Here is a 13,720-nt window from a genome sequence, read left to right on the forward strand (position 1 = left end):
GCGATGTCCGCCAGGCACTCGGGATCGGCGGCTACAGGGACAAGACGTGGAGCTCTGTGTGTAAACACAGAGCTCCACGTCCTGTCAGGGGAGAGAGGAGACCGATCTGTGTCCCTTGTACATAGGGACACAGCATCGGTCACCTCCCCCAGTCACCCCCCTTTCCCCACAGTTAAAACACAATTTAGGGATACATATTAACCCCTCCCTCACCCCCTAGTGTTAACCCCTTGAATGCCAGTCACATTTATACAGTAATTAGTGCATATTTATCGCATTAATCGCTGTATAAATGTGAATGGCGCCAAAAACGTGTCAAAAGTGTCCGATGTGTTCGCCGCAATGTCACGGTGACAGTAAAAAAAATCGCAAATCGCCGCCAATACTAGTAAAAAAATTTATAAAATAAAAATGCCATAAATCTATCAGCTATTTTGTAAACGCTATAACTTTTGCGCAAACCAATCAATATATGATCATTGCAATTTTTTTTACCAAAAATATGTAGAAGAATACATATCGGCCTAAACTGAGGAAAAAAAAACGTTTTTTTTTTTTAAATTGTGATATTTATTAAATAAAAAAGTAAAAAATAGTTTTTTTTTTTTAAATTGTCACTCTTCTTTTGTTTATAGCGCAAAAAATAAAAACCGCAGAGGTGATCAAATACCACCAAAAGAAAGCTCTATTTGTGGGAACAAAATGATAAAAAAAATTGTTTGGGTACAGTGTAGCACGACCGCGCAATTGTCATTCAAAGTGCGACAGTGCTGAAAGCTGAAAATTGGCTTGGGCAGGAAGGGGCGTAAGTGCCCAGTATGGAAGTGGTTAAAGAGGAAGCAAACTGATGGCTTTTTTTCTGACTTGCAAAGCAAAGGCATAATTATACTAGCACTTTATGTGAAACTTACCTGCAAACGAAGCCCTGTGTGACTGGCCAGAGCCGCGTGACTTCACTCCCACGCATGCGCGCAGCGCAGGTGCGACTGGTCACCACACAGTGGTACGCCGATGACGTCATCGGCTGCATATACAGTAAATGTCTCTTAAACGGCGCATGTTTAGGAGATATTTACATTACCTACAGGTAAGCCCTATTATAGACTTACCTATAGGTAGAATTAATCAATTGGAGTTTACAACCACTTTAATTAAAAATAAGAGCACCAGGAACAAAGGAACCACTTCCCAAACTGAACCTATCAAGTATTACTAGTTCTCTTCTCCCCTCCCCCCTTCACTAACAATGGATGTCTATCTGCTCTACACTCTCCTTTGCAGTGTTTGTATCTGTCAAAGTGTGATGTTCAGACAAAGCCAGACAATCAGCAGCTTTACCTAAATGGAGAGACCATACAATGTCAGCATTCAGGTCTCAGCAGGTGCCAGGTAAAAAATAAAGAGTTTTCTAAGCAGTTTGGCCTATAAAACAGCATAGGGGGGTACAATAAGTTATCATATACATTCACAATATGTTTGCGATTTTGAGTAAAAATGTATACCTGAATCGCAACTGAACCGGTGAACAAAACCGCACCGGACTGCAAACTGCAGACACGTTGTAAAAACAAACATGTAATATATTGCAGTTTACCAATCCTTAACCACTTACGATATACGTTGGCAGAATGGCACGGCTGGGCACAGGGACATATAGATACATCCCATTTAAGAGCCCAGCCGTGGGTCGCGCGCACGATTGAACCACAGCATTGTGAGTCTGGGGGGGGGGGGGGGCAAGATTTAAATGAAAATCCGATTGTGTGTTTGAGGCTTAACCACTTAAGGACCGGACCAATATGCTGCTAAATGACCCAAGGGGTTTTTACAATTCGGCACTGCTTTGCTTTAACTGACAATTGTGCGGTCGTGCGACGTGGCTCCCAAACAAAATTGGCGTCCTTTTTCCCCACAAATAGAGCTTTCTTTTGGTGGTATTTGATCACCTCTGCGATTTTTAGTTTTTGCGCTATAAACAAAAATAGAGCGACAATTTTGAAAAAAATGAATATTTTTTACTTTTTATCATAATAAATATCCCCCAAATATATATATAAAAAAAAAAATGTTTCCTCAGTTTAGGACGATACGTATTCTTCTACATATTTTTCGTCAAAAAAATCTCAATAACCGTTCATTGATTGGTTTGCACAAAAGTTATAGCGTTTACAAAATAGGGGGTAGTTTTTTTTACTAGTAATGGAGGAGATCAGCGATTTTTTTTCGGTACTGCGACAATACAGCGGACACTTCGGACACTTTTGACACATTTTTGGGACCATTGGCATTTTTATAGCGATCAGTGCTATAAAAATGCATTGATTACTATAAAAATGCCACTGGCAGGGAAGGGGTAAACACTAGGGGGCGGGGAAGGGGTTAAGTATGTTCCCTGGGTGTGTTCTAACTGTAGGGGGGGTGGCCTCACTAGGGGAAATGACTGATCGCTGTTCATACATTGTATGAACAGACGGTCAGGCATTTTTCCCCTGACAGGACCGGGAGCTGTGTGTTTACACACACAGCTCCCGGTTCTCGCTCTGTAACGAGCGATTGCGGGTGCCCGGCGGTGATCGCGACCGCCGGGCTTGCACGCGGGAGTCAGGAGCGAACGGGCCGACGTAGAGCTACGGGCTCTCGCGCAGGAGAGCCAACTTGCCGCCATAGAACAGCGGCGGCTGGTTGGCATCTAGTTAAGAGCCCAGCTGTGGGTCTCGCGCATGATTGGACCACAGCATTGTGAGTCTGGGGGGGCAAGATTTAAATGGACTTGACTCAAGCCTCGTACACACAATCAGATTTTCCACGTAGGACTTTTGTCCGAAGAGCATTGGCCAGGAATTTGTCTTGCATACCAAACGGCACACAATTGTTGGCCAACAAACACAAAACAATGTGTTTTTTCAGCTTCTTAGCGCCACCCTTTGGGCACCTTCTGCTAATGTCGTGTTTGGTGAGCATTGGTTCTGAAAATGCGTGTTTGGACTTTGGAGTTTTGTCCGACGGACTTGTGTATACGATTGGATGATCCGACAACACACATTTGTTGGCGAAAAATTTTAAAGCCTGCAATCCCACATTTGTTCACGAAAAAACAGCCTGTCATCACACAATTCCCTTCGGAAAATCCGATCATGTGTATGAGGCTTAACAGAGCCAAATTGCGAACAAGTTTTTGGCATTTACAGCAACAGATTAATTTTCCCTTAGCGTCAGTTCACCCCACATGCAGTCCAGTGCGTTTTTTATCTGCATCAAAAACGCATAGAAGGTAGGTTATATGGTTTTCAATGGCATAGTTCACACCAGTGCTTGCAGTTCCAGTGCATTCCAGTTCCAGAAAAAAAGTAGAACATGCTGCATTTTTCCTGCACTGGAACGCTGTAAAACGCATCAAAAACGCACTGGAACACACATGTGCTTATTTTTCCTACACTACACTGAACTGCATCAAAGACGCATCAATAATGCATCAAAAACACACCGGAATGAATTCATCGAAAACACGCATGCAGAAAATCATCTGGAACATTTCCGGACTGCGTTTCTATGGTGTGTACTGGCCCTCAGAATAAAGATTTTACATAAATTAATAAGGGCTGGTTCACACCAAAAAAAACGCACTCCAGGTCCATTCCAGGTGCATTTCTCTGGTCCTTGTGACCAGAATTTCACACAACATACAATAGCAATGTTTTCTTTTGGCCTTTTTTATGCTGCAAAGAATAATGATAGGTGGGATCTGAAAGTTGACTCATTTGAACAAAATAGTTCATTTCCCCCCCGATTCACACTGAATGTAGCTTTGAATCGCACTACTTGAACGCAATTTTAAAGCCACCGGTCAGTGCGTTTTCATGTTCGGCTTGTCAACATCTGTGCCACTTCCTGCACAGGTGTCTATGCCAGTCGCACATGAAATCGCCAAAAATAATGAAGGAACCTTTTTCAAAAACCAGTGCAAGTCGGAGTCACACCGATTTGAATGGTTGCATAGGCACAAATAGGGTGTGGCTCGTCGTGCGACTTTCAACTCACAAATCGAATGACAAGTCGCACCGTTGCTTCACCATTTTTATATATTTATTTATTGTTTTCAAAATTTGACCTGATGTTACAACATGGAAGAAGTCAGAAGCGTCCAACATATTTTTTTCCTTTTTAACCACTTCAATACCAAGCACATTCGCTCCTTCCTGCCCAGGACAAGTTTCAGATTTCAGCGCTGTCGCACTTTGAATGGCAATTGCGCGGTCATGGAACACTGTACCCAAACTACATTTTTATAATTTTCTTCCCACAAATAGAGCTTTCTTTTGGTGGTATTTCATCACCACTGGGTTTTTTCTTTTTTTTGCTAAACACAAACTAAAAAATAACAACATTTAAAAAAAAAAAAAAGTTTTCTTCTTCACTGACGAGATGGCACAGATGGGCGCTAATGAGGCGCCACCTATGGGCACTGATGAGTTGGCACTGATATGCAGCACTGATGGGCTCCAATAGGCAGAACTGATATGCAGCACTGATAGGCGGCACTTATAAGCGTCTGTGATGGGCACTGATTGGCACTGATAGGTGGTATTGATTGGCACTGACAGGTGGCACTGATGGGCAGCACTGATGATGAGGTACTGATGAGGTTCTGATGAGGCGTTACTGTAAGGCACTGATTGCCACTGTGGTGGGCACTAATTGTCACTGTGGTGGGCACCTACAGCTGTTTTTTGAAGGCGCACTGACTAGCGCCTGATGGGCACCTTTTTGGCAGATGTGGTGGCACATCTTATGGGGTTGTGCTGATAATCAATGTGCTGATTATCAGCACTGAACCCCCCTCTGACAGGGAGAGCCGCCGATCGGCTCTCTCTGTAAGCGCCAACCGAGGAAAGCTATTTACCGGCACTTCCTGATTCACACGATGATCAGCTGTGATTGGTCACAAAACGCTCAGATGTGAACAGGATTTATCTTATTGGGCGTAGAGCGGAGGCCTAGAGCAGAAAAACGCCCAAAAAAACGCCTAGATGTGAACTGAACCAAAGTAACACTTTTTTTACATACATTTTAAAAATTACTGATCGTTTTTAGAAGTTTTCAAGTTGCACTGCAACTTGTAGTGCAATAAATGTAAACCTACAAAAAGTAAATACCAATAAAGATTTGAAAATAATAAAACAAAACAAAAAGGTATGGCAATGTATTTCCACAATAAAACGTAACTATTAAGGAATCGACAACAAAGCACTTTTTTGTTGTCGTACATCACGTAGGAAACAAGTTGTGCTGTCCATAAACAGCTCGTACACAAGGTTTGTTTTCGGCAAAAACCAGCAAGAAAACTGCTTCTTGCCAAGATTACCGTTCGTGTGTACGAGGCATTCAGGTTTCTCTCAGGAAATCTGGCCAGAATCTCGACGAGAAAAAAAGAGAACCTGCGCTCTTTTTTCTCGTCCAGATTCTTGTCGGCCTGTTTCCCGACGAGAAACCCGAGAGTGTGTATACTTACCTGACGCTGTGGAAACCCGCGCATGCTCGAAATGACTTTGACGCATGCACGGTAGCTTCCACGGCATAGGTAGGGTGAAGCAAGATGGCGGCGACGGCATCGAATGTGACGAGCGTATGCTCGTCGTACGCGATGACGTCACCACGTTCTTTCCTTTCAAGAGAACTGCGGTTCTTTTGAAAGGTCAGTGTGTACACTCGGGCGGCAAGAGATTCTTGCCAAGAATCTCGTCAGGGAAAACAACGTTTTTTTCCTGACGAGATTCTTGCCCGTGTGTACATGGCCTTATGCCGCGTACACACGACCATTTTTCGGGTTGAAAAAAAAACATTGTTTTTTCTAGACCATTAAAAATTACATGTTTTACAACCCGAAAAACGGTTGTGTGTACGCGACATAAGGCCCTGTAAACACGGGCAAGAATCTCTTGCCGCCCGAGTGTACACACTGACCTTTCAAAAGAACCGCAGTTCTCTTGAAAGGAAAAAATGCGGTGACGTCATCGCGTACGATGAGCATGCGCTCGTCAAAATGGCCTTGACCACACCCGATCGTGAAAAAAAAATGCTCTAGCAAAGCATGGTGACGTACAACACGTAACCGGGCACTATAAAGGGGAAGTTCCATTCGGATGGCGCCACCCTTGGGGCTGCTTTTACTGATTTCGTGTTAGTAAAAGACGATTCGCGCTTTTCTGTCTGTTACAGCGTGATGAATGTGCTTACTCCATTACGAACGCTAGTTTTACCAGAATGAGCACTCCCGTCTTATAACTTGCTTCTGAGCATGCACGTTTTTTTCACGTCGTTAAAGCCCACACACAACCATTTTTTACGATGTTAAAAATGTTGTGAAAAATTAGAGCATGTTCGAAATTTTTAATGCCCATTTTTTACATCGTGAAAAATGCTCTGGACCCCACACACAATTGTTTTTAATGAAATTAAACAAAAACTTATTTTTTTACAACCCGAAAAACGGTCGTGTGTACGCGGCATTAGAATTTGTGTTATATTGCCTCACGAATCTCTAATGTCTAGACCTCCGCTTTTGCTATATCCAGGTATTATACCTGATCCTTTTACCACTGTGCCTACTTTATATTTTGCACTGATGTCAGTTTATTTTTCTGTTTGAGTGTATTGCCTAACGTTTATGACCAGGTTGTCTGGTGTTTTTTTTTGTATGTTTTTCTGTTTGTTGGTTTGTCTTAAACCTAATAAAAAAAAGAATTTGTGTTATATTGTTGCACTATATTACAATGCATATTATTATTATTATTATATTACTACTATATTATTACTTTATTACTACACAACAACAATAGCCAATTTTCTAAGCATGGCTGGAAGAATTTACAAACATGCAAAAATGCCCATGGATGGATTAAAAATGATTATATTGCAGAAATAAGGCAGAAAAGATAAGTGCCACTGCTGTCCAAATGCTACAATAATCGACTGCTAAAAACAAATCAATTAAAGTAACCACACAAAGTAAGATTTTGATCTGTCAGATCCATGACATTTATCATCAAGGTAAAATGAGCGTCTAACTGGCTGAATACAGTCTAAAAAGGTTGTATAAGGTAGGCTAGCCTTTTATGCACCTTGTTGATCTAATGCCGCGTACACACGATCATTTTTCAGCATGAAAAAAAAAATACGTTGTGTTTCAGCATGTCCAAAAAACGAGAGGCGTTGCTAGCGGGGTGCGGGGGCTGCGGTCCGCACCGGGTGACACCCGATAGAGGGGTGACACCATCCCGTTTTTTTTTTTGTTTTTTTTAGCTGACATGCCCAGCCTGCCCTGTGCAATCCCAGCCTGCCCTGTACCACCCCAGCCTGCTCTGTGCCACCCCAGCCTGCCCTGTACCACCCCAGCCGGCCCTGTACCACCCCAAACTTTCCCATGCCACCCCAACTTGCCCTGTACCACCCCAATCTGCCCTATGCCACCATAACTTGCCCTATACCACCCCAACCTGCCCAATGCCACCCTAACTTGCCCTGTACCACCACAACCTTTCCCATGCCATCCCAACTTGCCCTATGCCACCCTAACTTGCACTATACCACCCCAACCTGCCCTGTACCACCCTAACTTGCCCTATACCACCCCAACCTGCCCTATGCAACCCTAACTTGCCCTATACCACCCCAAACTACCCTATATCACCCCAACATGCCCTATACCACCTTAACCTGTCCTATACCACCCCACTACACCAACCTGCCACTATACAACTCTATACTACCCTAGCCTGCCACTATACTGCCCTATACTATCATTTAGTGGTGCTGGGCAGCCTAGACAGAGGGGGGGGGGGGGGGTGACACCATGTTTTACCGCACTGGGTGACACCAACCCTAGTGACGCCACTGTTCTCAACTTCATCATTAAAACGGCCTTGCCTACACACCATCGTTTTTAAAAAATGCTCTAACAAAGCGCGGTGACGTACAACACGTACGACGGCACTATAAAGGGGAAGTTCCATGCGAATGACGCCACCCTTGGGGCTGCTTTAGCTGATTCCGTGTTAGTAAAAGACGATTTACGCTTTTCTGTCTGTTACAGCGTGATGAATGTGCTTACTCCATTATGAATGGTAGTTTTACCAGAACGAGCGCTCCCGTCTCATAACTTGCTTCTGAGCATGCGCGGGTTTTTTACGTTGTTTTAGCCCACACACGATCATTTTTTACAACCCGAAAAACGACATCGTTTAAAACGACGTTAAAAAATGCAGCATGTTCGGAAAAAAAATTTGTCGTTTTTCAGAACCTGAAAAATGATGTGTAGCCCACACACGATCATTTTAAATGACGTTTTTGAAAAACTATGTTTTTTCCATGCCGAAAAATGATCGTGTGTACGCGGCATAACATTTCAAAATCCGATTTTACGCTCTATACTGGACTTTCTCAACCCTTTTATCCCAGAGTAACCCCTAAAGAAAATGGCAGGCCTTGGGAACCCTTACCTAAACCAATTTCAAATTGGCAAAAATACCCTCATAATATTTGTGGTCAGTAGGAAGAACACTATCTTCGCATGCGTCTCTCAAAAGAGATCCGGTGCGTCCTTTTCCCCGTTTCAGCCCAAATTTTTGGATGAATTCGGACCTGAAACAGACCAAAAGTCACACAGGGCTCCTGTGCAAATTCGCACCGCTGATATGTGAAGCGGCTCCATAGAGAGCCGGTCACAACTTCCTGCTATTGCGAATTGGATGGGGAGAAACCGCATCCAATTCGCAATAGTGTGAATCTAGCCTTACAATGTTGGTCAGAATGTCACTATGGTCAGACATCTAAAAAGGTCATTAATGTAATGCTGCTGCTGACTTTGCCAAATGCATTGTCCCATGACCATCACATGGGAGGTCAGCCATAACTCCAGGCAACCTCTGGGGGAACCCTGGCTGATCTATACTGTAAATGACGTCACAGCTCGTTACCGGGATACTTTTTGTTTTGCAGTAATTAATGTTTCCATATTCCATAATTTTTGGAATAACAAGTCGAATCAGAAGTGACTTTCAGTGCAGCTAAAAACCTCCTAGCTGGGAGCTGGCACTGCATTCTAACTTTGTTTTGTGAAATCCTATGCAAGTCTATATTAGTTTCCCCATGAGCACATTAACTTACAACTAGAGGTGAGCAAATCATGAATCAACTCAACCCTGATCACAGAAATAAGATAGGATGGGAAATTGGGATCAGGGACAGGGTAGGGAATAGGGATCGGGAACGTGATAGGAAATTGGGATCAGGGACAGGGTAGGGAATAGGGATCGGGAACGTGATAGGAAATTGGGATCAGGGACAGGGTAGGGATCGGGAACGTGATAGGAAATTGGGATCAGGGACAGGGTAGGGAATAGGGATCGGGAACGTGATAGGAAATTGGGATCAGGGATATGAGAAATTGAGTCAGGATCATTAAGTGGAATTGGGAAAGGGGGCATGATGGGAAATTGGGATCAGGAACATAATAGGAAATTGGGAACAGGGATATGATAAGAAATTGGGATCAGGGACATAATAGGAAATTGGGAACAGGGACATGATATGAAATTGGGAACAGGGACATGATAGGAAATTGACATCAGGGACATGATAGGAAATTGGGATCCGGGACATGATGGGGAATTGGGATCAGGGACATGATGGGGAATTGGGACCAGGAACATGATAAGAAATAGGGATTAGGAACATGATAGGAAATTGGGAACAGGGATATGATAAGAAACCGGGATTAGGAACATGATAGGAAATTGGGAACAGGGATATCATGGGAAATTGGGATCAGGGACAAGATAGGAAATTGGGATCAGGAACATGATGAGAAATTGTATCAGGATTATGATGGGGAATTAGGAAAGGGGCAGGATGGGAAATTGGAATCAGGAACATGATAGGAAATTGGGAACAGGGATATGATAGGAAATTGGGATCAGGGACAAGATAGGAAATTGGGATCAGGAACATGATGAGAAATTGTATCAGGATTATGATGGGGAATTAGGAAAGGGGCAGGATGGGAAATTGGAATCAGGAACATGATAGGAAATAGGGATCAGGGACATGATAGGAAATTGGGAACAGGGACATGATAGGAAATTGGGAACAGGGATATGATAGGAAATTTGGATCAGAGACATGATAGGAAATTGGGAACAGGGACAAGATAGGAAATTGGGAACAGATATATGATAGGAAATTGGGAACAGGGATATGAAAGGAAATTGGGATCAGGGACATGATAGGAAATTGGGAACAGCAACATGATAGGAAATTGGGAACAGGGATATGATAGGAAATTGTGATCAGGGACATAATAGGAAATTGGGAACAGGGATATGATAGGAAATTGGGATCAGGGACATGATAGGCAATTGGGAACAGGGATATGATAGGAAATTGGGATCAGGGACATGATAGGCAATTGGGAACAGGGATATGATAGGAAATAGGGATCAGGGACATGATAGGAAATTGGGAACAGGGACATGATAGGAAATTTGGAACAGAGATATGATAGGAAATTGGGAACAGGGATATGATAGGAAATTGGGAACAGGGACAAGATAGGAAATTTGGATCAGGAACATGATATGAAATTGGGATCAGGGACATGATGGGGAATTGGGACCAGGAACATGATAAGAAACCGGGATTAGGAACATGATAGGAAATTGGGAACAGGGACATGATAGGAAATTGGGATAAGGGATATGATGAGAAATTGTATCAGGAACATGATAGGGAATTGGGATAGGGAGCATGATGGGAAATTGGGACCAGGAACATGATAAGAAACCGGGATTAGGAACATGATAGGAAATTGGGAACAGGGATATCATGGGAAATTGGGATCAGGGACAACATAGGAAACTGGGATCAGGAACATGATGAGAAATTGTATCAGGATTCTGATGGGGAATTAGGAAAGGGGCATGATGGGAAATTGGGACCAGGAACATGATAAGAAACCGGGATTAGGAACATGATAGGAAATTGGGAACAGGGATATCATGGGAAATTGGGATCAGGGACAACATAGGAAACTGGGATCAGGAACATGATGAGAAATTGTATCAGGATTCTGATGGGGAATTAGGAAAGGGGCATGATGGGAAATTGGGATCAGGAACATGGTAGGAAATTGGGAACAGGGATATGATAGGAAATTGGGAACAGGGATATGATAGGAAATTGCGATCAGGGATATGATAGGAAATTGGGAACAGGGATATGATAGGAAATTGGGAACAGGGACATGATAGGAAATTGGGAACAGGGGTATGATAGGAAATTGGGTTCAGGGACATGATAGGAAATTGGGAACAGGGACATGATAGGAAATTGGGAACAGGGATATGATAGGAAATTGGGAACAGGGACATGATAGGAAATTGGGTTCAGGGACATGATAGGAAATTGGGAACAGGGACATGATAGGAAATTGGGAACAGGGACATGATAGGAAATTGGGAACAGAGACATGGTAGGAAATTGGGAACAGGGACATGATAGGAAATTGGGAACAGAGATATGATAGGAAATTGGGAACAGGGACATGATAGAAAATTGGGAACAGAGATATGATAGGAAATTGGGAACAGGGACATGATAGGAAATTGGGAACAGGGACATGATAGGAAATTGGGAACAGGGACATGATAGGAAATTGGGATCAGGAACATGATATGAAATTGGGATCATGGACATGATGGGGAATTGGGACCAGGAACATAATAAGAAATCGGGATTAGGAACATGATAGGAAACCAGGATCAGGAACATGATAGGAAATTGTGATCAGGAACATGATAACAATGGTTATTTTAAATTCACATAACTTAGTACATTTGCAATAAAAAAAGTCTAATAAAATATTTCCACTTACTCCAACTTTTTAAAACTTTCCCGTCCTCCTGCCACATAGCATTCTCCTGGTTGAAGATCCTCCAGAGACGTAACCCTGTGCCCATATCTTGGAGTGTAAAGGTTCCTTACGGCACCAAAGGGGGCTTGCACTCCGCCTGTGACATCCTTCAGGAAGACCTCAAAGGTGCCAACCCTCTTCTCATGGATCAGCATTCGGCGGCCACGATAATAGGGGTCTCCATTTCTGTAAACGTGTACCGCTTTGACAGCGGGTTGTTGGGCGAGGGGGGCTAAGGATCGCCCGCCGCCCCCTGCAGTTAGAGTCGGCTGCATACTCCACGCACTGGCTGGCTCTCCCTGAAAAGTGATAGAAGTCCAGAGTCAGTCACTTGAAGAAATGGCTGCTTGCAGTACTGTACCTTCTTACAGGGTATTAGCAACTACCTAGTGTTAGTGTGTGACTTTTGGTATCCGTCTCCTATTGTCTTCTCATATATAATTACTGTGTACCTGTCGCTCTGTACGTATTCTATCCTAACAATACCTACCAAGCGTGTTACCGGTCTATTCAATGCCTGATCTGTAGATCTCAGATAGTGATATCTATGTGGATGTGTCTACATGTGTTCTTTCGTGTCAATCAAAGCTATTTTAGAAGCCCATCAATCCTTGTGATTCTATGCAGCCCACACACCTCTCTCTGCTAATAAGTGCTGCTGTCACAGCCAATGTGAGGACTGAGCAATGCTGCAAGGGGGACCGCTGGCACCTGCTGCTCTGCCCTCCCTCCTGACCACACCTGCTGCTCTGCCCTCCCTGCCCCCCTCCTGACCACACCTGCTGCTCTGCCCTCCCTGCCCTCCTCCTCCCTCCTGACCACACCTGCTGCTCTGCCCTCCCTGCCCTCCTCCTCCCTCCTGACCACACCTGCTAGCTGTGTGCACACTGACATCTCCCATGAATAATGCAGGAGGACCAGTCTTCATTCCCTGCCTTACACACCTCCACAACCCCCCCCTGATCATCGCCCCGACCACACAACATTCCATACACCCATCATAACAAATACCTTCCCCTGCTCTCCAGATCACTCAGGATTAAATGTCCTGCAGCAGCATTTCTGTTTTCTGAAGCTTCATCTGGTATCCATGGTAACCTCCTTGACACTGATCACATGGTGTGTGCATCTTGACACGCCCCTTCTTGCCATGTGCCCAGGCAGCCTTTTTTGTTGCTGGGATTTGATCTCAGGATTTTCTCTTCGCCCGGAGAGCATCAAACCATCAAAAAAAAAGAATGGAAGTCTCATAACGGTGCTGCAAATAACATGAATAAAACACTGATCAATCCCAGTCTATTCATGCAACAGAAGAAAACGACTGCAGTAAAACCTTGGTTTGAGAGTAACTTGGTTTGAGAGCGTTTTGCAAGACAAGCAAAATGTTTTAATAAATGTTGCCTTGATATACAAGCGATGTCTTGTATATACAAATAGCGTCATGTCACAACTACCGTATTTATCGGCGTATATCGCGCACTTTTTTGCCCTGAATATCAGGGCAAAATCGTGGGTGCGCGATATACGCCGATACCCGCTTTCCCGCGCCGAGTTTTGAATACTGCGCCGACATATACCGAGCGCAGTACACTCGGGTATAGTCGGCCAGTCTCGGCTTCTTCCGCGGTCACGTCCTGGACGTACAGGACGTGAACGCGACAGTTGCCGAGCCTGCCCGAGTGTACTGCGCTCGGTATATGCTGGCGCAGTATTCAAAACTCGGCGCGGGTAACGAGCGGGGAGGACGCCGCAGAA

The 13,720-nt window shown here is 44.0% G+C and overlaps 1 protein-coding gene across 5 annotated transcripts in view; it reads right to left on the reverse strand.

Moving 5' to 3' along the window:
• Positions 1-13,067, reverse strand: part of DCDC2 (doublecortin domain containing 2) — a 254,672-nt gene extending 241,605 nt beyond the window's left edge. For 4 of the 5 annotated variants that reach the window (XM_040353799.1, XM_040353798.1, XM_040353797.1 and 1 more), the window contains exons 1-2: positions 12,602-12,693; positions 11,927-12,264 (exon numbers count right to left, since the gene is read on the reverse strand). In XM_040353799.1, the coding sequence (XP_040209733.1) occupies positions 11,927-12,240 (314 nt within the window). In that variant the 5' untranslated portion in view covers positions 12,241-12,264; positions 12,602-12,693. Of the gene's footprint in view, positions 1-11,926; positions 12,265-12,601; positions 12,694-12,976 lie in introns of those variants that run through there. The other variant, XM_040353796.1, reaches the window with a different exon arrangement.
• Positions 13,068-13,720: the final 653 nt, after the last annotated feature.

The sequence above is a fragment of the Rana temporaria genome, chromosome 5 (assembly GCF_905171775.1).
Source record: "Rana temporaria chromosome 5, aRanTem1.1, whole genome shotgun sequence".
NCBI lineage: Eukaryota > Metazoa > Chordata > Amphibia > Anura > Ranidae > Rana > Rana temporaria.